At 39.3% G+C, this 24338-nt stretch overlaps 2 protein-coding genes across 3 annotated transcripts in view; both read right to left on the reverse strand.

The window, feature by feature from the left end:
• Positions 1–18772: 18772 nt before the first annotated feature.
• Positions 18773–19318, reverse strand: LOC144444862 (frizzled-7-like). Its single transcript, XM_078134413.1, has one exon. The coding sequence runs from the start codon at positions 19316–19318 to the stop codon at positions 18773–18775; it is 546 nt and encodes a 181-aa protein (XP_077990539.1).
• Positions 19319–21008: 1690 nt separating this feature from the next.
• The window catches only part of LOC144444162 (cullin-associated NEDD8-dissociated protein 1-like), a 34130-nt gene continuing 30800 nt past the window's right edge, over positions 21009–24338 (reverse strand). For both annotated transcript variants that reach the window (XM_078133573.1, XM_078133574.1), the window contains exons 35-36: positions 23179–23325; positions 21009–22550 (exon numbers count right to left, since the gene is read on the reverse strand). In XM_078133573.1, coding sequence (XP_077989699.1) covers positions 22420–22550; positions 23179–23325 — 278 coding nt within the window. In that variant the 3' untranslated portion in view covers positions 21009–22419. The remainder of the gene's footprint in view (positions 22551–23178; positions 23326–24338) is intronic.

Genomic DNA, 24338 nt, shown 5'->3' on the forward strand with positions numbered 1-24338 from the left:
GCCAATGCACATGACAGAACCATGTCTAGACCACGTCCAACAACCCTTGAAGAATTGAATAGAATAAAATGTGTGTGAGCTCATATCTATACAGTCTAGTTAATAGCCAAGGTTCATTTCTCTTTTTTACTAATGTTATATGATTAGCAATGAACTATATTAAGCTGACATTGCAAGTGCATATGTTCTCCATATGAACTAGTGTAAGAAAGAGACATCCTATAATTATTATTATTATTATTATTATTTAATTTCTTAAAAGCGCACTACACTACATCTCAGAGCTCTTTACACAACAAAGAGGATTGCATATAAAAGGTACCAAACAATAAAAAATAAAAAATTGACATATAATAAAGTACTAAAATGTGTCATACAAAAAAAATGAAAAATAATTAATTATTAATTATAAACTAAACTATATTAACTATAAAACTTTTTCATACACTTTTGGTTGTAGAGTTATTTCAGGATTTAAAACCACATAAATTTCACAAAGTTAAAAATTGAAATTTGATTGGTCCATTTTTGCCTCATGGGACTTTAGCAGACATGCATATGTATTAGATGAACACTTAACATTCATGAATCCTAAGTGTGCATTACTGATAAATACTCACATGATATTATATTATATTACTTATAGCTACCTGCAGTAATCATTAGCTGCACCCTGGCCTTGTACATCGGCCCATCCATGAAACATAGCAGGATTACCCACATCATATATATCATACCGTCTTGGTGCAGGAGTTAGTTTCTGATCTACAAAATATTCAAAATTACACAAATACAACAAACAGGACACACTTGTTATTGAATTACAGTCACAAATGTAGAAATTCTTACACACCCATATTGAAATCACTGGCCTGCTGTCACACATACAGTAAATCTTGCACACTGCTACATTTTACAGTCGACAATGCAAAACTTTAACAACTGTTATTTGCAGTTGCAGCACTGAAGTTGTACACACTGGTATATATTATGTTTTATTGCAGTCACAGTTGCAGCATATTGTATACACCTGTATTATCCTGCAGTCACAAATACAGCAACTTTACACACCTATCAATTGTGCAGCAAATTGTATACACCTGTATTATCCTGCAGTCACAAATACAGCAACTTTACACATCTATCAATTGTGCAGCAAATTGTATACACCTGTATTATCCTGCAGTCACAAATACAGCAACTTTACGCATCTATCAATTGTGCAGCAAATCGTATACACCTGTATTATCCTGCAGTCACAAATACAGCAACTTTACACATCTATCAATTGTGCAGCAAATCCAATATACCTGCATTCTATTGTGGTCACAAATACAGTAACTTTACATACCTGTAAATTGCACTGCACTCAGTTGCAGCACATTCTACATACATGTAGTTACAGATGCAGCAAATCTCGCCCACTAATACATGTATGTATTGTATTGCAATCACAGGAGCAGTATTGAAAGGCTTCAACACACCTGTTTTGCACTCAGTCAAAGATGCAGCAAATCTTGCTGACCAATGTATTGTAGAGCAGTGTTCAGTTTCAGTCAATCTTAGACACCTGTATTGTACATACTGCTTTCACAAATAACTCAGATCTCATACATCTTAATTGTAATTTCAAATTACCTGTTAGACCATCTTTTTCATGTTTTTTGACAGACTTGACATTGTTGTTAGGTAGACAGATGAATTCCCCAGAAGCATCAGTAGGAATTTCTTTAAAAATCAGTTTAATAGCAGTAGATATATTGGTATCATTGTGTATCAATCCATCGTCTGGCTTTTCTGGAATATGAATATAACGATACATTATAAGTCCTTAAACGAAGAAACACTCAACTCTACAGCTGAATCGATTTGAATTGATTTTGATTCTATGAAGGAAAGAAATTTAACTTGTAAAAACCTACCTGTTACTGAAGTCCATATTTCTTTGTACAGTACATTGACATTGCCAAAGTCATAAGTGTAAATGCATTACCAACTAGATGACAGTGGACCACAGCAAAATTGTATATTAGTTGACTATTCTCTAGCCAAATGCCTATCACTTCAGTAACAGTGTAATATTAACAGCTTCTTGTTACTTTCCTAAGTTCTTAAAATTATACATTTGTTATAAAATTTTCTGATGCACACATATATAATCTGAAGTTATTAATTTGAGAAATAACAGATTGATGATACTATGCTATCAATATTTCTAGGGGTGTCGATATAAGAATCAGTGAGACAAAAACAACTGGCTACCCTACCATGTTTTGTCAGCTATTTTTCCAGGGATTTGTTTTGAAATTCTTTGTCATTATATTTCCATCAAGGGACAGATTTAAGAGTCTCATTCCTTAGTTTTAATACCGTCTACTATTCAATATTTTACCTACTTTTCAAATAAACTACATCCCTGAACAACATAATTATATATGTAAACAAGTGATCTTGCAAGTAAACACTTACCATTATCTGTCATATCTTCAGTTGATGCAGTACTAAATGTAAAGAATCTATGCATACCATCTTGATAACCATCCCAGCCCCACAATTCTACTGAGTATTGTGTCCCAGGTTCAAGATTGGTTATTTCATAGCTAAGATTATTTGCATTCACAGTTTTTGCATCTCCCCAGTCCTGGGATACCTAAGTAAACAAATTCATCCGATACACATTATGAGTATCAGTGTAATGAATTGAATATACATCACTCACTTTTCAAATTAAGTTTTGCGTGTCCATAGATTTAATTTGCATTGTTTCAAAATTGACTTTTGCACATTTACATATTCCATTTTGTTCTATTTCAAAATTATGCTCTGCATGTTCACAGCTTAGTTTGCATTGTTTCAAATTAAATTTTGCATGTGAAAAATATGTTTTAATTGTTGTCAAAACATATTATAAGGTGTTTCTTTTTTAGAAAAGTGCTGGAAATTTGTTTAATCTTGTCACTTAAGGGCCACTGTATTTCTTAGCAAGCATGGAAATATGACATAAATTACCTCTTTAAGCCGCAACTCGTAATGAATGATAGAGTCAGAGCCATCAGTTGGTGCTTCCCATTTCAAGACATAGCTGGTCGGTAAAAGAGAATTATCTGGACTTGTTATGAGTGGTGGAGATGCCTTGGCTGGGGAGATTGACACAAAAAACAGTTAATGAAGAAACAAAGAGAAAGAAATTAAAATGACTAATTTTAATTTATTTAATTATTATGTCTTCTATCACTACACTACATTACTATATTGTAGTTACATTAAATAGTATCCCATAATATTCTTCATTCAGCCACGGTAAATATGAATGACCTAAGGGGCCATGTCAATATCAGTTGCTAGGTGAGTAGAAATAATTATTTTCTGGCTGAATGAAGAAAAATATCTGAGAATAATATAATCATACCTCCTCAAGCTTAATTTGTGAAAAATCTGGAAGTAATGGCAGTTTTGAACGAGTTGACTTATATATTTTGATCACCGCAGAACCAATGATAACTTATAGGTTAGACAACGGTTCTCATGATGCTGAATGACAAGGGTGTGTAATTAATATTATTTTGTTCCTGCAAAAACTAAAAGTGTATAGTATAATAGTCTTATATCACTAAAATTTATGTTTTTTGTTTTTATCTCAAATATGGCGCAGTCTGGGAAATGTTATACTATTAGGCTAGTTTAGATAAATTGAGTAACACCACCTAACAGCTAAATATAAATTAATTACAAATGAAATTTTAGTATAATAAACCAAAATATCAAGTACATGCTCCGTGTTCTCAATATCATAAGACTGGCAATACGAGAACTAGTGTTTAGTTAGTGTTGACCATTAAAGTTCATAAAAGCATTTGAATGGGTAATGATATACATTATTACAATGTCGGTGTTTATACCAATGTAGGGTAATGATATACATTATTACAATGTCGGTGTTTATACCAACATAGCGTAAATCTTGGTAATTATATACAAATTAAAGCTTTAAATTCGTGTAGTTTGATACATATAGTAATGATAACCTGTTGGATGTTACTTGTTGATGTAGCTTTTATATCCGGCATTCTATCTTTATATCTGGCCCAGTATACTTACGGGGTATGGTAGTTGTGAAGTGGTAGGGCACTGACCCAGTATACTTACGGGGTATGGTAGTTGTGAATTGGTAGGGCACTGACCCAGTATACTTACAGGGTATGGTAGTTGTGAAGTGGTAGGGCACTGACCCAGTATACTTACGGGGTATGGTAGTTGTGAAGTGGTAGGGCACTGACCCAGTATACTTACGGGGTATGGTAGTTGTGAAGTGGTAGGACACTGGCCCAGTATACTTACGGGGTATGATAGTTGTGAAGTGGTAGGGCACTGACCCAGTATACTTACGGGGTATGGTAGTTGTGAAGTGGTAGGGCACTGACCCAGTATACTTACGGGGTATGGTAGTTGTGAAGTGGTAGGACACTGACCCAGTATACTTACGGGGTATGGTAGTTGTGAAGTGGTAGGGCACTGACCCAGTATACTTACAGGGTATGGTAGTTGTGAATTGGTAGGGCACTGACCCAGTATACTTACGGGGTATGGTAGTTGTGAAGTGGTAGGGCACTGACCCAGTATACTTACGGGGTATGGTAGTTGTGAAGTGGTAGGGCACTGACCCAGTATACTTACGTGGTATGGTAGTTGTGAAGTGGTAGGGCACTGACCCAGTATACTTACAGGGTATGGTAGTTGTGAATTGGTAGGGCACTGACCTAGTATACTTACAGGGTATGGTAGTTGTGAAGTGGTAGGGCACTGACCCAGTATACTTACGGGGTATGGTAGTTGTGAAGTGGTAGGGCACTGACCCAGTATACTTACGTGGTATGGTAGTTGTGAAGTGGTAGGGCACTGACCCAATATACTTACGTGGTATGGTAGTTGTGAAGTGGTAGGGCACTGACCCAGTATACTTACGTGGTATGGTAGTTGTGAAGTGGTAGGGCACTGGCCCAGTATACTTACGTGGTATGGTAGTTGTGAAGTGGTAGGGCACTGACCCAGTATACTTACAGGGTATGGTAGTTGTGAAGTGGTATGGCACTGACCCAGTATACTTACGGGGTATGGTAGTTGTGAATTGGTAGGGCACTGACCCAGTATACTTACAGGGTATGGTAGTTGTGAAGTGGTAGGGCACTGACCCAGTATACTTACGGGGTATGGTAGTTGTGAATTGGTAGGGCACTGACCCAGTATACTTACAGGGTATGGTAGTTGTGAAGTGGTAGGGCACTGACCCAGTATACTTACGGGGTATGGTAGTTGTGAAGTGGTAGGGCACTGACCCAGTATACTTACGGGGTATGGTAGTTGTGAAGTGGTAGGACACTGGCCCAGTATACTTACGGGGTATGATAGTTGTGAAGTGGTAGGGCACTGACCCAGTATACTTACGGGGTATGGTTGTTGTGAAGTGGTAGGGCACTGACCCAGTATACTTACGGGGTATGGTAGTTGTGAAGTGGTAGGACACTGACCCAGTATACTTACGGGGTATGGTAGTTGTGAAGTGGTAGGGCACTGACCCAGTATACTTACAGGGTATGGTAGTTGTGAATTGGTAGGGCACTGACCCAGTATACTTACGGGGTATGGTAGTTGTGAAGTGGTAGGGCACTGACCCAGTATACTTACGGGGTATGGTAGTTGTGAAGTGGTAGGGCACTGACCCAGTATACTTACGTGGTATGGTAGTTGTGAAGTGGTAGGGCACTGACCCAGTATACTTACAGGGTATGGTAGTTGTGAATTGGTAGGGCACTGACCTAGTATACTTACAGGGTATGGTAGTTGTGAAGTGGTAGGGCACTGACCCAGTATACTTACGGGGTATGGTAGTTGTGAAGTGGTAGGGCACTGACCCAGTATACTTACGTGGTATGGTAGTTGTGAAGTGGTAGGGCACTGACCCAGTATACTTACGTGGTATGGTAGTTGTGAAGTGGTAGGGCACTGACCCAGTATACTTACGTGGTATGGTAGTTGTGAAGTGGTAGGGCACTGGCCCAGTATACTTACGTGGTATGGTAGTTGTGAAGTGGTAGGGCACTGACCCAGTATACTTACAGGGTATGGTAGTTGTGAAGTGGTATGGCACTGACCCAGTATACTTACGGGGTATGGTAGTTGTGAATTGGTAGGGCACTGACCCAGTATACTTACAGGGTATGGTAGTTGTGAAGTGGTAGGGCACTGACCCAGTATACTTACAGGGTATGGTAGTTGTCAAGTGGTAGGGCACTGACCCAGTATACTTACGGGGTATGGTAGTTGTGAAGTGGTAGGGCACTGACCCAGTATACTTACGGGGTATGGTAGTTGTGAAGTGGTAGGGCACTGACCCAGTATACTTACAGGGTATGGTAGTTGTGAAGTGGTAGGGCACTGACCCAGTATACTTACGGGGTATGGTAGTTGTGAATTGGTAGGGCACTGGCCCAGTATACTTACGGGGTATGGTAGTTGTGAAGTGGTAGGGCACTGACCCAGTATACTTACGGGGTATGGTAGTTGTGAATTGGTAGGGCACTGGCCCAGTATACTTACGGGGTATGGTAGTTGTGAAGTGGTAGGGCACTGACCCAGTATACTTACGTGGTATGGTAGTTGTGAATTGGTAGGGCACTGACCCAGTATACTTACAGGGTATGGTAGTTGTGAAGTGGTAGGGCACTGACCCAGTATACTTACAGGGTATGGTAGTTGTGAAGTGGTAGGGCACTGACCCAGTATACTTACGGGGTATGGTAGTTGTGAAGTGGTAGGGCACTGACCCAGTATACTTACGGGGTATGGTAGTTGTGAAGTGGTAGGGCACTGACCCAGTATACTTACGGGGTATGGTAGTTGTGAAGTGGTAGGGCACTGACCCAGTATACTTACGGGGTATGGTAGTTGTGAAGTGGTATGGCACTGACCCAGTATACTTACGGGGTATGGTAGTTGTGAAGTGGTAGGGCACTGACCCAGTATACTTACAGGGTATGGTAGTTGTGAAGTGGTAGGGCACTGACCCAGTATACTTACGGGGTATGGTAGTTGTGAAGTGGTAGGGCACTGACCCAGTATACTTACGGGGTATGGTAGTTGTGAAGTGGTAGGGCACTGACCCAGTATACTTACGGGGTATGGTAGTTGTGAAGTGGTGGGGCACTGACCCAGTATACTTACGGGGTATGGTAGTTGTGAAGTGGTAGGGCACTGACCCAGTATACTTACGGGGTATGGTAGTTGTGAAGTGGTAGGACACTGACCCAGTATACTTACAGGGTATGGTAGTTGTGAAGTGGTAGGGCACTGACCCAGTATACTTACGGGGTATGGTAGTTGTGAATTGGTAGGGCACTGACCCAGTATACTTACGGGGTATGGTAGTTGTGAAGTGGTAGGGCACTGACCCAGTATACTTACGGGGTATGGTAGTTGTGAAGTGGTAGGGCACTGACCCAGTATACTTACGGGGTATGGTAGTTGTGAATTGGTAGGGCACTGACCCAGTATACTTACAGGGTATGGTAGTTGTGAAGTGGTAGGGCACTGACCCAGTATACTTACAGGGTATGGTAGTTGTGAAGTGGTAGGGCACTGACCCAGTATACTTACGGGGTATGGTAGTTGTGAAGTGGTAGGGCGCTGACCCAGTATACTTACAGGGTATGGTAGTTGTGAAGTGGTAGGGCACTGAGTAGTGACCAATACCCTTGCTATTCACTGCTGCCACTTTCACCGTATATGTAGTGTTTGGATTTAAACCAGCCATGTGGAACGTGTTACCTGATGATTTAATAGTTCAATGTGTTATTCCATGTATTAAGTGGATAATCAAAAGTCTAAGATCATGTCTATGCTGTTCTATTGTATTCTATTGTATTATGTTATTATTCACTTATGTCGTCAAACAAAGGTCCAGTAATTCTAAACCTAGCTGCGTATGTATATAGAGCAGAGGTTTTATTAAAGGAATTCTGCTAATTTGTTTTCTGTACACTTCCGTGATATTTTGTAATCTAGTACTGGAATTTTTTTTTTTTTTGCGATATGGGCTGGAGGCCTTAAGAAGCAATAAACCATTATTGTTTATATATATTCTATTCTGTTGTATTGTATTGTATCGTATTGTATTGTATTGTGTTGTTTTGTATTGTATTGAATTGTATTGTATTGTATTGTATTGTATTGTATTGTATCATATTGTATTGTATTGTATCATATTGTATTGTGGTGTTTTGTATTGTATCATATTGTATTGTATTGTATCATATTGTATTGTATTGTATCATATTGTACTGTATTATATCATATTGTATTGTATTGTGTTGTATTGTTTTGTATTGAATTGTATTGTATTGTATCATATTGTATTGCATCATATTGTATTGTGGTGTTTTGTATTGTATCATATTGTATTGTGTTGTATTGTTTTGTATTGAATTGTATTGTATTGTATCATATTGTATTGTATTGTATTGTGTCGTATTGTATTGTATTGCATTGCATTGGATGGTATTGTTTTGTTTTGTATTGCATTGTATTGTATTGCATTGTTATGTTAGACTATTCTATTCTATTCTCTCTATTCTTTATTTGCTCTTCTCTTTTCTTCCCTTCCCTTCCACTACATCTATTCCATTTTAGTCCATTCTATTCCATTCTATTCTATTCTATTCTATTCATAACCAATACCACTGTGCACTGACATGTCCACCTATGTCATGTATTGACATAACAGAATAGAAGTGTCTCAGTAACATCAATACCACTCTTCTCTGGTGATGTTATAATAATTTACTGATCTGTGATGTATACTTACCCATCTCAAACTTTCTTTCCTGGTGCCCAGACTTTATTCGGATTATGTATCCAGTCACTGGAACGTCATTGTGGTTTTCAGTGACTTCAACAACAACACCATTGTGAGATAAATCTGTAAACTTGACATCCAGTGGAGGGTAAGGTCCTATGGGATAACACATTGTGAGATCAAATCAGTAAACTTGACATCCAGTGGAGGGTATTATGGGATAACACATTGTGAGATAAATCTGTAAACTTGACATCCAGTGGAGGGTATTATGGAATAACATAAATCATGCATATCACAATTAATTGGGTTTAACTTTAAAGAGGAACAAAGATTCGTCCTAACAGCTCACAACTTCTCTAAAATGGGAAAATGAATAAAGTTTTAAAATTACTCATGGGCTGACATCTGTTCACTTGGGTAGGGAATTCTGGGTATGGTGCCCATTCTAATGTCATCAAGAGCATATAGTGACTTTATGTATAGTTGTTTCCTACCCTACAGTTCGACAAGGTAGAAAGACTGATAGAAATTTAGAGTACTGGTGATATGAGCATGATAAATACATAATGCCCAGAATTTCCCCCACACCAGTGTACAGGGGTGGTAGTTGCTACAAGTTATCATTTAATTACTGGGGTCGATGAACTTTGTGTTAGATAGAGGGTCAGAGTTCAAGGTTTTCACAGTTCGACATGTTGATATATATATATATGCAGTGATGAATACTTACATAGGGAAATTACTATAATTTTGTGATGTGGTACTTTTACAACATATATGGCTGTAGATAGACAGTTTATCGAGTCGGAGGTGGCATTTCAAAGTGGCAGGAATGAGTGATGAAATCCTAGGTCATAGGTCATCATGATTAGACTTCATACCCATACTTAGATAGGAAGGTGCATTTGTATGATAGCACACATTTCCAAATTGTTACAGTGGCTTCTGTTTACTAAGTCCATACACTAGTAATCCATTGATGAGTATAGATCATACAAACCCTTTACAGAATCAATATATGTCTGTCAATGGATGAACTTGATTTTTTTGTTTAGAAATTGTCAACATTGTCTGCTATACTATAATGTCAGGATTAGCTTGGTGTTGATAACTGACCCTGAAGGTCAAGGTCAAGGTCATAAGAGAAAACTTGCACTTGATAATATGAGGAAGCATGCACTTGCTTGGAGTTTCTATGTTAAAACTGAGGTGTGTAGTAAATGTTAATTTACCATGAATATGACTGCCATTCAGTCAATTTGCATCTCTCACAAAACAAAGTGACATGCCCATGTTTCACCTGTGTACCAAGTTTGAATGAAATTGAATATTGCATATCAGAGAAATAATGTGTTATGGACAGGTGGATGGACTGAACCCATTATAATAGTTCCTGTGGGCGGATAAAAATGAAATACCCAGCAATAAATGAATAAATAAATGAATAAATGTATACATGCATGAATGCATACATACATACATACATACATACATACATACATACATACATACATACATACATACATACATCTTCCATTTTTATGTATGATAGCTCTCCAAGGCGATTGAGCACTCTACTTGGCGAAAGAAGAATGAAACTCTATGTACATACATACATACATACATACATATACATACATACATACATACATACATACATACATACATACATACATACATACATACATACATACATACATACATCTTCCATTTTTATGTATGATAGCTCTCCAAGGCGATTGAGCACTCTACTTGGCGAAAGAAGAATGAAACTCTATGTACATACATACATACATACATACATATACATACATACATACCAGGGTTCTCCACAATTTAGAAAAATACAGGGGCGCCCTAATTGGGTGTAAATGTGTCATTTATTGTAATTGCCGTCTGTCTAGGGATGACCTCAGTGTTGACCTCTTTGGTATGACATCATCGTTTAGTATGTTAATGTAAGAGTAAGCCCTGTACTGCGCATGTGCATGAATTTACTTTTCATTGTAAACTTTCAATCGGTCGTGTGTGGAGCTGCTCAGTATTTTGGGGCAATAATTTCTCTCATATGTCCCTCCGACTTTGTACCACTTGTCGCAAACCTATCCAGGGCCACCAGGGACTAAGTGGGAAGCTTTGTTCTGTCAACATGTCAGGGAATTCAAGCGATAATATGGAAGGGGCGGACGTCAATTTAGCAGGTCCGAGTACAAGTACCAGCGACCAGGCCAACGGAGGCAAGCATAAGTCAACAGCCAAGTCATCTAAGGACAGGCTAACCAGCCGAGACGACGGTGCAGGTATACAGAGACAGGTTGACAGGTTGGCGGACCAAATGAAAATATTAACCGAGCATGTAATGGGGAACACCACATCACCCAAGGAGGAGGTAGACCGACCTCACAACTCCGGTACTCGCTACGATCGCCCTTCGATGAAAGATCTACGTAAAGAAAAAGTTTTACAACGTTCAGTAGCGAAATTGCTCACGCTAGAAAAAGACTCATCATCTTCTACCGTAGATTCAACGGCATCATCGACACAAGATTTCAGCGACTCCGAGTCAAGCGATGTACAATCGAATACAAATTCGCGCACATTCAAGACAAGCAGGAAATGTAGCAATACTAAAAGGAGCGGGAAACCAACGACGCGACGCCAATCGGCAAGTGCGGCCTCATGTAAAAACAAAGGTAAGACTATGAAAAGTGGAGCTCAAAGGAGGTCATCTGACAGGGTAAAGAAATATGTACCTTGGCCACACGAGTTTGTTCAGGACCCCAACCCGGGTCAGTTAGACGAAATTAGATATGAGGATCTGTCATTAACTCAGTTCGTTATAGGCGAGCTAGAAATCATTCAATCCGCGACTTTGACCAGAAATGAAGCTAAGCACAGACTCGCACATCTGCAAGATCTCATGACAGATGCATTATTATACCCGTGGGATCGTGTACGTAAATTTCACAGTATCATTTTGCATGCCCTCGAATTACGTCAACTACATTGGGGTGATAGTTTCGACAACATACATGCAAAATTTGTTCGGAACCCACCAACTAATAGTAATAGTAACACTAATAATAATACAGTTACGCACGTATCCACAACATCCGGGTATCAGAAGAAAACACGCGTACTACGATACTGTGCAGCATATCAGTCGAACACGTGTGCTTTCAGCAAAGATCACACAGTGGACGGACAGTTGGAAAAACACGTCTGTTCAGCCTGTTTACGCTTCAGACGTCTGGAAAAACGTCACACTTCATTAGATTGTCCTTACAACGACAAATCGTTCAGAGAACAACAACACAAAGACAAAACAATCAAGGAATGACAATCGGAGAACAATAACATTGAGAGTAGTAGTATGAACATTAACGAGTCTGTTAATTTTTTTGACAGTTTAAGTATACAATAGACACCGGTGGAAAGATAAACAACAAGGCGGAGCCGCGTTGTTTATCTTTCCACCGGTGTCTATTGTACTTATGCCCGACAAGTTCACAGGATGGCAGGATTAGTCCATCTCACCCTTGCTAGACTAGATTAAGATAAAGTACACACTGTCTCACCCCTTGCCAGGCTAGGTGATGATAATAACTGAGATAAAAGTGTACACATTCGGGTGAGGACACACACAGCATGCAGTGTTCACGGCGAAGAAATAAGCCATACAACATTCACAAGCCCTGATATGACTGAACAACGAGACGTGTCTAATATTATAGTGTAGCTCATCTGAAGATCTGTGTAAAATTCGTTTTTTAAATGTTTACCGTTTCTTTTGAATGGTAACAGTTGTGCCCTTCATCCTTAAACCCTTACTGTGCAGTCACTACTCCATTCATGGTACAGTAGTAAAACTAGTATGACTTATTTTTAATACTACTCGCCACAACTATTTTTCTCCGTAATTAAGTTCTCCTCGTAATTTTGGCAAATTATTTTGGTCCGGGTCGTACTCTTGCATTTCATTCTTGAGACCATGGAGGCTCCCCTTCTATACTTCCATGTGCAGGCATATGGTTTTTGACTTTGCCGGACTGGTTTTACTTGAACTACAAAGGTCAACCCAATTCACACCTTCTAAGTCCCCCTTTGTCTTACACTATCCAATACTGATAAGACTTCAGCGGCAACTCAGACAAGGAGGTGGTTATAACCCGCTACACAAACTTTAATATTAGCTCCGGTAGAGGACTGCTAATCCCGTACATGTCAAACAATGTGTCAACATTATGACAGATAAAGGGCATAAAATGTGTTAGTGACTCTGGTTTTACTTTTTGTGATAAGATTCGTACAAGGGATGAGTTAGATTTTAATTTCCAATCAACTCACTTGCCACTTGGTAGGGTGAGTAGTGTTTCTGATTTTTATTTTGATTTCCAGTCCACTCCTTCACAAATTTTGAGTGGGGAGACAAATTCACATACTAGTTACTGTTGTGATGCTGGTTGTAAGGAAGGCAACCAGTCATCAGGGGAAGTAGTATCTTCCGTACCTCCAAATGCAGCAAAGTTTATAAATAGTGTTTCACCGTCAAGTTTCAACAGTAATTCTGCAACTTTTGATGGAGACTTTTACTTTGAAGACAGTCTTTCAGTAAGACCCTGCATTACTACTAATGACAGTAACACTAGTTTGCCGGTGTGTGGCAAGCACAATGATTTTTACAGTGACATTTTTAATGGCATATTCCATGTTCCTAGTTTAATACCTCAAGTGTTTACACCCTTTTGTGGTGAGAGTTCATATTTTCTTAACAACACCGGTTGCAATGTTAGTCACTTAAGTACAGTTAAGGGTCATAGTATGATTCATAATAGGCAGTCAGCCGGTCCAGCTAGCAATCAGGCGCGCACATCACTTAGCGAGTCTACATGCGGGCAAAGTGTCTCGCGTCGTAACCAGCCCCCCATTTCACCAGGTACACCAAACCCAAGCTTTTTGTATCCCAAGTACAAGAACCGTAGTATGGAAAACCTAACTTTACATGTTCAGTTTCCAGAGTTACCCAGCTGGATAGCACCACCATCTGTTACTTGGCCACCTGCACAAAATATTTCCATAGCATGGCTACGTGATGTGCATTATCAAGTGTTACAGTTGGGAAAACCCAATTTCTTAGGTGCTCGTTTACCAGTACACAGTGGATTAAATATTCCGGAATGGCGTTCTTGTCTCCGGGGTTATCCAGATTATGGGGTGATAGAATTTTTAGAGTTCGGTTGGCCAGTCAATTACACTTCCCCTTACTTACCAAAGACTACTAACCGCAATCATGCATCTTCTTTGAATTTTGCAGAGCACATTGACAAATTTATTTGCAAGGAGGTTACTTTAGGTGCCACAGCAGGCCCCTTCTCAGATAACCCACTCAAATTGCCCATTGCTACCTCACCCCTCTCTTCAGTACCCAAGAAAGGGAAAGATGAACGCAGGATGGTAATGGATTTGAGCTTTCCACATGGTACTTCAGTAAACGATGGTATTCCCCATGACACATTTTTAGGCCAACCTTCCCACCTAACTTATCCTAATATTGATGCACTTTCAGATATCATTCGTGACCTGGGCCCAGGTTGTCTATTGTTCAAGCTGGATTTGCGAAGAGCATACCGCCAATTACCCGTTGACCCGCGCGATTTTCACTTGCTGGGATTCACCTGGAGGGGGTCACTTTTCATTGACACTAAGCTGCCCTTTGGGCTGAGGTCAGCAGCAATGGCCTGTCAAAGGACAACTAATGCTATCATTTATATCTTTCAGCAGTTGGGATTCAAGGCCATTAATTTCTTAGATGATTTTTGTGGAGCAGACTTGCCACACCGTGCACATTCAGCTTTCCTTGCTTTCCGTAGACTTTTAGTACAGCTAGGAGTGGAAGAGGCAGTGGACAAAGCAGTAGCCCCTACAACTTCTCTGTCTTTCATTGGCATTTCAGTGGACACCGTTACAATGACCTTGCGAGTAACTGAAGACCGACTTACCGAGATCAAACAATTGTTGGTCATTTGGTTAGATCGGAAGAAGTGCACAAGAAGAGAACTGCAAGTTTTAATAGGCAAACTGTCATTTGTTGCAGGTTGTGTCCGGCCAGGAAGGCTCTTTATGAGCCGCATGTTAGCAACTTTAAGGTCAGTTCATTCTTCTAGGCACCACATTTTCCTCAATGGACAATTTCGGAAGGACTTGCAGTGGTGGTACTTGTTTATATGTCGTTACAACGGTGTGTCTATCATACCTGATAAGGCTTGGTCAACAGCAGATAGTATAGTGGCTACTGACGCATGCCTCTCTGGTTGTGGTGGCATTACTCATAACCAGTTCTTTCACTGTGCTTTCCCAGATTTTATAGCAGCACAGCACTTGGGTATTCACTGCTTGGAAGCACTTACCATTGTCGCCGCGGCGCGTTTGTGGGGCAACAACTGGGCAGGGCGCCGTATACTTGTATTTTGCGATAACATGGACGTGGTACTGGTCCTGAATTCTGGCAAAGCACGCGACTCCTTTTTGCTCACTGCAGCCCGCGAACTTTGGTTTTTAGCGGCACTTAACGAGTTTGAACTCAAAGCAGTTCATCTGCGTGGTTCGGACAATAGATTAGCAGATTGCCTTTCTCGCTGGCATTTAAGTAATTCATATGCTAGGTCATTTTTAAATAGCACTAGGCACCTAGGGCTAGCAGAAGTGAATATTCCCACTGATCACTTTCGCTTTTGCAATCCGTTTTAATCTCATTGCAGACAGGAAACATCAATTACAGCTGTTGCAAGAGGACTTGCGGCTTACTAGGTTAGCAGCTTTCAGACCGGGGACTCGTCGCAACCTGGTTACCCAGTTTCATGCATTTGGACTATTCTGTTCACATTTTGATTTCAAACCACTTCCAGCATCATCTGAGACACTCTCATTATATGCACAATTTCTCTCTCGTTCATTCCGTAACCCAGCATCTATTGGTAACTATTTGGCTGGTGTCAAGACTTTGCACATTTTACTGGGCCATCCAGTTGATTCATTCTTGGCTTTAGAACTGAAATTAACATTGGCAGGGCTGAAGAAATCCAGCACGCACACGCCATTGCAAAAATTACCTATTACTCCTGCCATGTTAGCCAATATCCTTAAGTTGATTGATCGTTCTGACACTTTTTACTCAGCTGTCTGGTGTGCAATAATAACAGGCTTTTTTACTTTTCTTCGCAAGTCTAATCTTGTACCACTTTCACAGAAAGGTTTTGACCCTTCTCGGCATCTTTGCCGAAAAGACATTGATGTTCAAAGGGACTTTGTTATGATCGCTATTCGTTGGTCCAAGACACTTCAATGTCACGAACGCATTTTATTGCTGCCCTTAGCACGCATTTCAGGCAGCGCACTTTGCCCAGTGTCGGCGTTCAAGTGTTTATTTAGTAAGGTACAGGCGGCTGGTGAAGCGCCAGCTTTTACCTTCCTCAAAAAAGGGAAGCTTGTTCCACTTACACAAGGTATGCTCTCGCGCGCTTTCAGCAAACTGATACAAATGCTTGGGGAGGACCCACGTCTGTACTCTCTGCACAGCTTGCGGCGGGGTGGCGCAACACTGGCCTTCGAGGCCGGGGTACCGACTGACCTTATTAAGCTTCATGGCGACTGGCGGTCAGAGGCGTACACCTCTTATATCAGGGTACCTTTGCAAGCACGCCTGTCGGTTTCCAAGTGTATGGCAGGTCTGGCATGTACTCAACTAGCGCAATAGTAGCATTCTCGGTTGTGGACACTGTCTGTCCCTTATTAAGACTTTAAGTCCAGTGCACAGCTATGTATTATATGTAAATGAGATGTTATTGCAGTTTGCACAACCAAATTTGAGTGGGTCAGTTTGGGTGACGTCGTTTAGTCACAGTGTTTGTAATTCGTTAGGGTTTAGGTAGACTTTCTACCCCCTTTTTAGAGAGTTCATTTTGAAAAAAGAATTGTTTGTTAATTGCATTATGTCACAGGGTCATACCGCACACAGTTGGATTGCACGGCAAGCCAAACTACATACCTTAGCCTTACTCAGGCCCTAGCCAGCTTAAACTATACACTAACACCAGCAGTGCAGCCACGGCCTCATCAATAACAAAATTTCATTTAAAATATATATTTTTGGCGGCTGTTTGTCTGGTGGAGTTCATAATTAAACTTCTTGAACTTCCGGTATTTGCCGCCAAACTTACACCAGTATCCGTGTCATTCATTTAACTGCACCTTCTTTACCTTAGGAGGGTAATTGGGTGTAAATGTGTCATTTATTGTAATTGCCGTCTGTCTAGGGATGACCTCAGTGTTGACCTCTTTGGTATGACATCATCGTTTAGTATGTTAATGTAAGAGTAAGCCCTGTACTGCGCATGTGCATGAATTTACTTTTCATTGTAAACTTTCAACCCACCCACCCACTGCCATCATAACCGGTAAGAGCAATGTATTTGTAGGGTGACAAATTTTGAAAGATTTATATTTCTGAGATTATTCAGACTTTTGCCATGTATTGGTACTTTTGCCATGTATTGGATTTGGTGGAGTTCATAATTAAACTTCTTGAACTTCCGGTATTTGCCGCCAAACTTACACCAGTATCCGTGTCATTCATTTAACTGCACCTTCTTTACCTTAGGAGGGTAATTTGCATATTTATTTGCATATCATTAGCATATTTCCAGATCATAATATTAGGAAGTGAAAAAAGTTTCCAAAATCAAAAACTCCTATTTTATTCATTCAGCAAACTAAAATGTACTGAAATGTATTGTAATCACCAATTTCCAAACCTTTCACATAATTCACAATGTAAAAATTTCAGGAAGGAGGTTGACAGTTACACAAACGATGTTATAGTAATGTTGGCAAGCATGTTTTACACACAGGAGTGACAACACATGGCATTGTTGATGTACATGTATGCACCTCTAGGCTAGCTATCACTTAGTTTTGAGTTGTTGGTTTCACCTTGTAAATGTGCATGTCATTCATAAAAATTAATTGAAAACAATTCATTTTCCTTTATTTCTCTAAAATTTGATATCCTTTTAATTTTCATGAATGGAAAATGATTTTTCATCCAAATTTGCCGGAAATACGTACATTTTTAATGTGACGAATTTGGGCTAAGAATAACCGAATACGTTCAGTGCAAATGTACAGTAACAAACATGGCTGCCACTTCGGAGCTACCTCGTGGTACTACGATCGCGATTCACATCCAAACGTGATCATTTAGGACATAAATTTTACCATGGAACCGTACCGGAGTAGTTATTTCTAAAGAACATGTATAAATTTTAGGATTTTGTTCGTATTTATCGATACAATACGAAAATTGCCGTGACATCGTACATCGTATGCGTACTGTATTACGTATACGGGAAGGCTTGGAAATTACCGGCTTGATATACCCGGCCATAGAAACTACCAACGTACCGTCTTCTACTTTACGACGGTACTACATTTACTGTTTTTGTTTCGGCTACCATTGTTATAATCAAGGCGATAAATAAGTTCATAAATGATGATAGACGCAGTGTCGCTGTTTACTTCCTTCATTAACGGCATTGAATAGAATCTCTTGAAGACGTTCACACCAAAACAAAGGGGCGCTGAACGCAAACAGAGGGGCGGTCCATGAAAACAGAGGGGCGGTGCGCCCCTCAAAAACCCCTCGTGGAGAACACTGCATACATACATACATACATACATACATACATACATACATACATACATACATACATATCATTCTATTTTCACTGTTGACTGCAAAAGATAATTTCTGATTGTAAGATATGTATTGATTCAATTTTAGTATATATCAAGTAATTATATTTACCGTGTATCAATTGTCATGTACTGTTATGTTAAGCTGTATTGTCTTGTCATATTTTAAAATTACGCTAATATGTTAATACTGTGGTTGTTCTCAATAACATGCTTACTTGCTGATGGATCATAACAATGGTACGTTGAAGAATCCATCCTTGATGGCAGTGAACTGCAATCCAAGGTTTCAGGCCATTGGAAGCCAAATCTATTCATCAGAGCGACGCATCCCGATCTGGCTTGTTGACACAGTTCTGCACATGGTGGATACACAACATTGGCATAACATCTTGGTGAGTACATGGCACACAGGAAGTCTCTCAGGTATGGGGAACATTCCACTTTGACAAGAGGAAAGAACTGATGAACCTCAAGACCAGCATCTTCTTGAATACGATGGTTTAAAAAGTTTGGGAAACCAGCGTGAGTGTAGTTATGGAGATCTTTACATAGTGGTATTGTAATCTCTTCACATGTCCTAAATCTGACAAAATCTGTTGATTGGGGACTTTGCTCACTAGTAGACAGACCGGTGTCACTTGATACAATCAACAGGTGGCTCTTTCTAACAAAGTGAAAAAACAACAATATTGTACACTGTTTGAGAAAGAACATGGCTGTATCAAATGTATGGTAGCACTGTGGTGTAGGACAGACTATCGTGACATGTTATGCTGCTCACATCGATCTGAAAGACATAACATGGCTTATCTTATCTCTGAAAGTACCATAGTGATTTAGCAAACAACAGGAAGTCTCCAGTCAGTTGATAAACGGTTGTCAAGGTTGCTACAGCTATTACTAAATATTTTCAAAAACTGAACAACAGTTTGTGTATTGCACTACTTGCTTTGTGTACAAGCTCTGACATACTGTAACAAGATGTGAACTAAAAATTCCAAAGATTGTAGTTTGTCAAGGCTGAAGATATTCAATTGCAAAAATCATTTAATCAAACAGTTAATTATTCAGATCATACAAATTGTACTTCTTTCCAATATTATTGTACTTCAAATGAATTTCATGTATAATTAATCTCACGTTAATTTTGAATCAGTTGCATATTTTTAATATTAGAGTTTATACCCTTTAGCTGTCAAAATGTTGACTCGGTTTTTGACATGTACAGGATTAGCAGTCGTCTACTGGAGCTAATATCAAAGTCTGTGTAGCAGGTTATAACCAACTCCTTGTCTGAGTTGCTGTTGAAGTCTTATCAGTATTGGATAGTGTAAGACAAAGAGGATTTAGAAGGTGTGAATTGGGTTGACCTTTGTAGTTCAAGTAAACCAGTCCAACAAAGTCAGAAACCATATGCCTGGACATGGAAGTATAGAAGGGGAGCCTCCCTGGAGAATGAAATGCAAGAGTATGGCCCGGACCAAAATAGTTTGCCAAAATTATGAGAACCTCATTACGGAGAAAAAGAGTTGTGGAGAGCAAGTGGTATTAAAAATAAGTCATACTACTGCACCATGAATGGAGTAGTGACTGCACAGTAAGGAGGACACAACTATTACCATTCAAAAGAAACGGTAAACATTTAAAAAAGAATATTACACAGTCTTCATATGAGCATGGAGGTATAAGGGGAGAATGTTGTATGGCTTATTTGTTTCGCCATGAACACCCGGGGGGGGGGGGGGGGGGGGGGGGGTGTACTCCCACCTATTGGGTATGTGCCGCCCTTTGGGGTAGGGTTTTTCGCTCTTTGGTCTGACATGGGTACTGTCTTTTGAGAGCTAATGAGTCTAAAATGGGGTCCACATTTCACAATTTTTTATTTTGTTTGGTCTAAAATGGGGTCCTGGAAGGAGCTCCTTAATAAATTCTGGACGAGTTCAGGATTCCCCCCTTCTAATTCACTGGTTGAGATAGCATGCACACCCCCCCTGAAACGCTTGGTTCTAGATATCACCCCATAATGCATTGTTACGGTACCTGCGCATGCGCAAAATTGCATCCTTCGTTCAACCATGCATTCAACATTGGTCTAAAACGGGGTATTGGTTTTGGGTCAAAATTGGTCTAAAATGGGGTCTGGGGTTGACAGCATTGGCCACACACCCCTACCAGATCTGGCCAGGGGTACCCCAACATATGCAACTCCAAATTTTAGAAATGTTCTGCCTGCAGATAAAAGGAAAGTTTATGTCTAACACATATCTGATGAAGTGTGATTCATGTCTATGGTTATCCATAGACCCTCCACCCATATGTATTGGTGGAGGGTCTATGGGTTATCTATGGACTTACAAATGTTTATATTTAGTTACACCGAGTCAATTTCTTTGGAGTACACCATTTTTTTATTTAACCTTTTTCATTGGTTGTTGACCAAGTACATTATTTCACTCAAGAAGAGAGTCCACTACATCTAGTATTTTGCAAAATTGTGATGTCATATACAAAATCTGTCAACTGTAACAAATTTTACTAACGTGCAAACTTATCATCCTGTTCACACTTTTGAATACAATATAAGCCATAAAACCTGGAACAGACTATCATCTAGCCTGATAACAATCATACAATCTGTCACAACAACAATGTATGCACAATTGTTACAGTTTGATCCTTTTTAAGGGTGTGAATCACACAAAGGAAATGTAGCAATGTTGGTACGAATTTTATGCCAGATAGTGAAATGAAGCAATGTTCATAAGATTTTTGTTATGCCAGACATAATACTCTGTTTCAGGTATCATATAAAATGTATCCGCCATCAATGATGTACTTTTGTCATACATATTTCCTATTGTGGGTAGATAGGTATACATCATACTCCTGATAACATTGCTATTTAGCAAAAGGACGAGATTGTTTGAAACAAAGAGAGGACACTTCAGACAATTTTAAAAGTAAATTTTGCTGAAGACTTTTGTGTGAATCTGATAATTACACTCTAACTAATTTACTTTGTGTGTTGCTCATTTCTACTCTATCAGAAATGTTGTTTTACTTATGCTAGGGGGTCAGATCAGTTGCCAGGTGTCATTGTTTTTTACTTATCTATGCTACTAGAAATGTTATTTTACTTATGCTAGGGGGTCAGATCACAGATGCCAGGTGTCAATGCTTTTACTCATCTATGCTACTAGAAATGTTGTTTTACTTATGCTGGGGGGGGGGGGGGAGGGTTCAGATCATATTGCATTATGGGATAGAACTCCCAGCACTGTGCCAAATATTTGCTATCTGTCAGTCACAACACTTTTGCAAATTTTTTCTAACTCTAAATTTTTTGTGCAAATTTGAGTGTCATGCTTTTCCTTCAAAACTCACAAAATAGCTGTCGATCAGTAAATATATTCCTATTTTTGAGGCCAATATAGTTTTTAGCTTCTAAGAATTTTCAGGTTATGTAGTACATTTAATTTAAAGTGAAATTTCCCTACATTTCAGCATTATTTGTCACTACGTTTGCAAAAGACTGATTTCTTAGCAAACTGTGAGTTCTCAGTTTTTCACTATTCAGCTAAACTTGACACTATAATCACTACTGATGTCAAAAGACCGTTTTTCACTGACTGCTGACTGATTCCATAACTAACATACAGTTCAGCACCCTACACCAGCAGTCAATGAAAACAACAACAAAAAACTGTACAGTAAAAAGGGCAAAACTCAAAAAAGTTCAAAGTGTCTGAATGAAACATTACTATGCTAAAATTCTGCATTCTAGTATATTTTTTTGAATTGTCTAGAGCTCATATCTAACTGGTGTCCATAAGTGAGTCGGTACTGACACTTGCAGCAGCATCTTTTTGAATACTATCAAACATAGTTGACATCTCGGGACTGGACCGAATCTGAGACACAAACTCATTCATCAATGGATTTTTGTCTGAAATAAACAAAGACAGAAAATGAAGACAAGTTAGAACTAAGAGAGTTAATGACCAAACAAGTAGATTTTATTACCAAACATTCTTCTTCATTCAGCAAAGGAATATTTAAAGTGATCAATAGGGCTTTGTCACCATGCACCAAAGACAAGTAATGATATTAATCTACATCACAAGTACTATCAGTCTCAACAGTTTTATATACTGTGATAGCAAGCCCAAAATATACGCTGCATATAACTTTATTGTATTGCTATTTCACATGTAAGAACACAATACTGTATCACTTGTGAAAATGACTTGTTTATGCCCCACCATCCACTATGTGTTGATAATCAGATTACTCTCACTGGTGCATAGGTCTTTATTTTTTTAAGCATGCTGTCATAGTTTGACTGCCCTCACTGGTGATGCCATGTACTTCATGTGTTTAACGCCCCATCATCTGGGACAGCCATCAATTCAGTCACAAGTACCATTAGCATACTGTACATTTACAATGATGGCAGATGGACTGCACTTATTTAATTAGTTTGCCCTCACTGGTAAGGATGTTATTTACTTTGATAATTAGATTGCCCTCACTGGTGAAAATGGTGATTACTTTGTTTTGTTTTTAAAACTCACCACTATCTGGGATAGCCATCAATGCTGCCACAGCTCTCATTGCTGACCTCTTTAGTTCATCTTGTTTTTCAAATTCCTGTTTGACAGAGTTGGCTTTCACCTTTGTTGTACAAGTTGCCCTTAGAGGCTCTATCAACCTGTCCAGACCTGTAAACAGAAATCAAGTTGTGAATTATTAAATATCATATTTAAACAAGGTTGTCAGTGGTAGAGTGGAGTGATTAGCTTGTATATCTCTTATGCCTCATACACCACTGCAGATATGGTTCAAACAAGCCCACAATCAACCATGTTGAATGGTGATGCTCAGTTTGACCCTACCAAATCGTACACTTTTCTCAGTGTACTCCTGCAGTAGGGCACCATGGCACTACACAAGTGGCAGCCAGTCATATCTCAATTTCTGAATTGGATTACAAGTATAATTTACATATGGCTGCCATTCAGCCATTATCACAAAGGTGATGAAACAAAGAAATTTGATGTACCTGACATATGGGTGTAGACACTCAAATGAGGCCTCTATCTATTAAATTTCCAGAGTTAGTGGGCAAATTTGAAATTTTAGAATAATTATGGCCGCCATTCAATCATTATCATTATGGTCGCAAAACAAAGTAAGGTGACATATGTGGACTACTGTATCTGACATTTGTGCCAGGTTTGCTTGAAATTAGCATAACCAAAGTGCTCAAAGTGTACATGTACACATCTGACACACTGGTTATCTGACCTTGAAGATAAGGGTCAAGGTCTCATTAGAAAGCTTACCATAGATATTATGGATGTAGACACTGAAGTGAGGTCTCTATCTATTGAGATTTTGGAGCTAGTGGGCAAAATGTGAATTTTTATGACAAATATGTCCCCCATTCAACCATAATCGCAAAGGTTGTGAACAAAGTGACATTCATATGCTGACTGTATCATCTGACATTTGTGCTGGGTTTGTATGTCTGAGATAATGGGGATAATGGATGGATGGGCACAAACATGGACAGGCAGAGGATCCCAACATAGCAATCACCATACATACGCAGAATATACTCAAGAGTGCAAACATAATATCTAGATACATGTACTGTGTTCAAGAATTCAAACTGTATTTAGTATGTGAGATAAGGGAGTATATCAACAGTGTATACTGAAGTAGCTATGTT

Source organism: Glandiceps talaboti, chromosome 13 (assembly GCF_964340395.1).
Source record: "Glandiceps talaboti chromosome 13, keGlaTala1.1, whole genome shotgun sequence".
NCBI classification, from domain to species: Eukaryota; Metazoa; Hemichordata; class Enteropneusta; family Spengelidae; genus Glandiceps; species Glandiceps talaboti.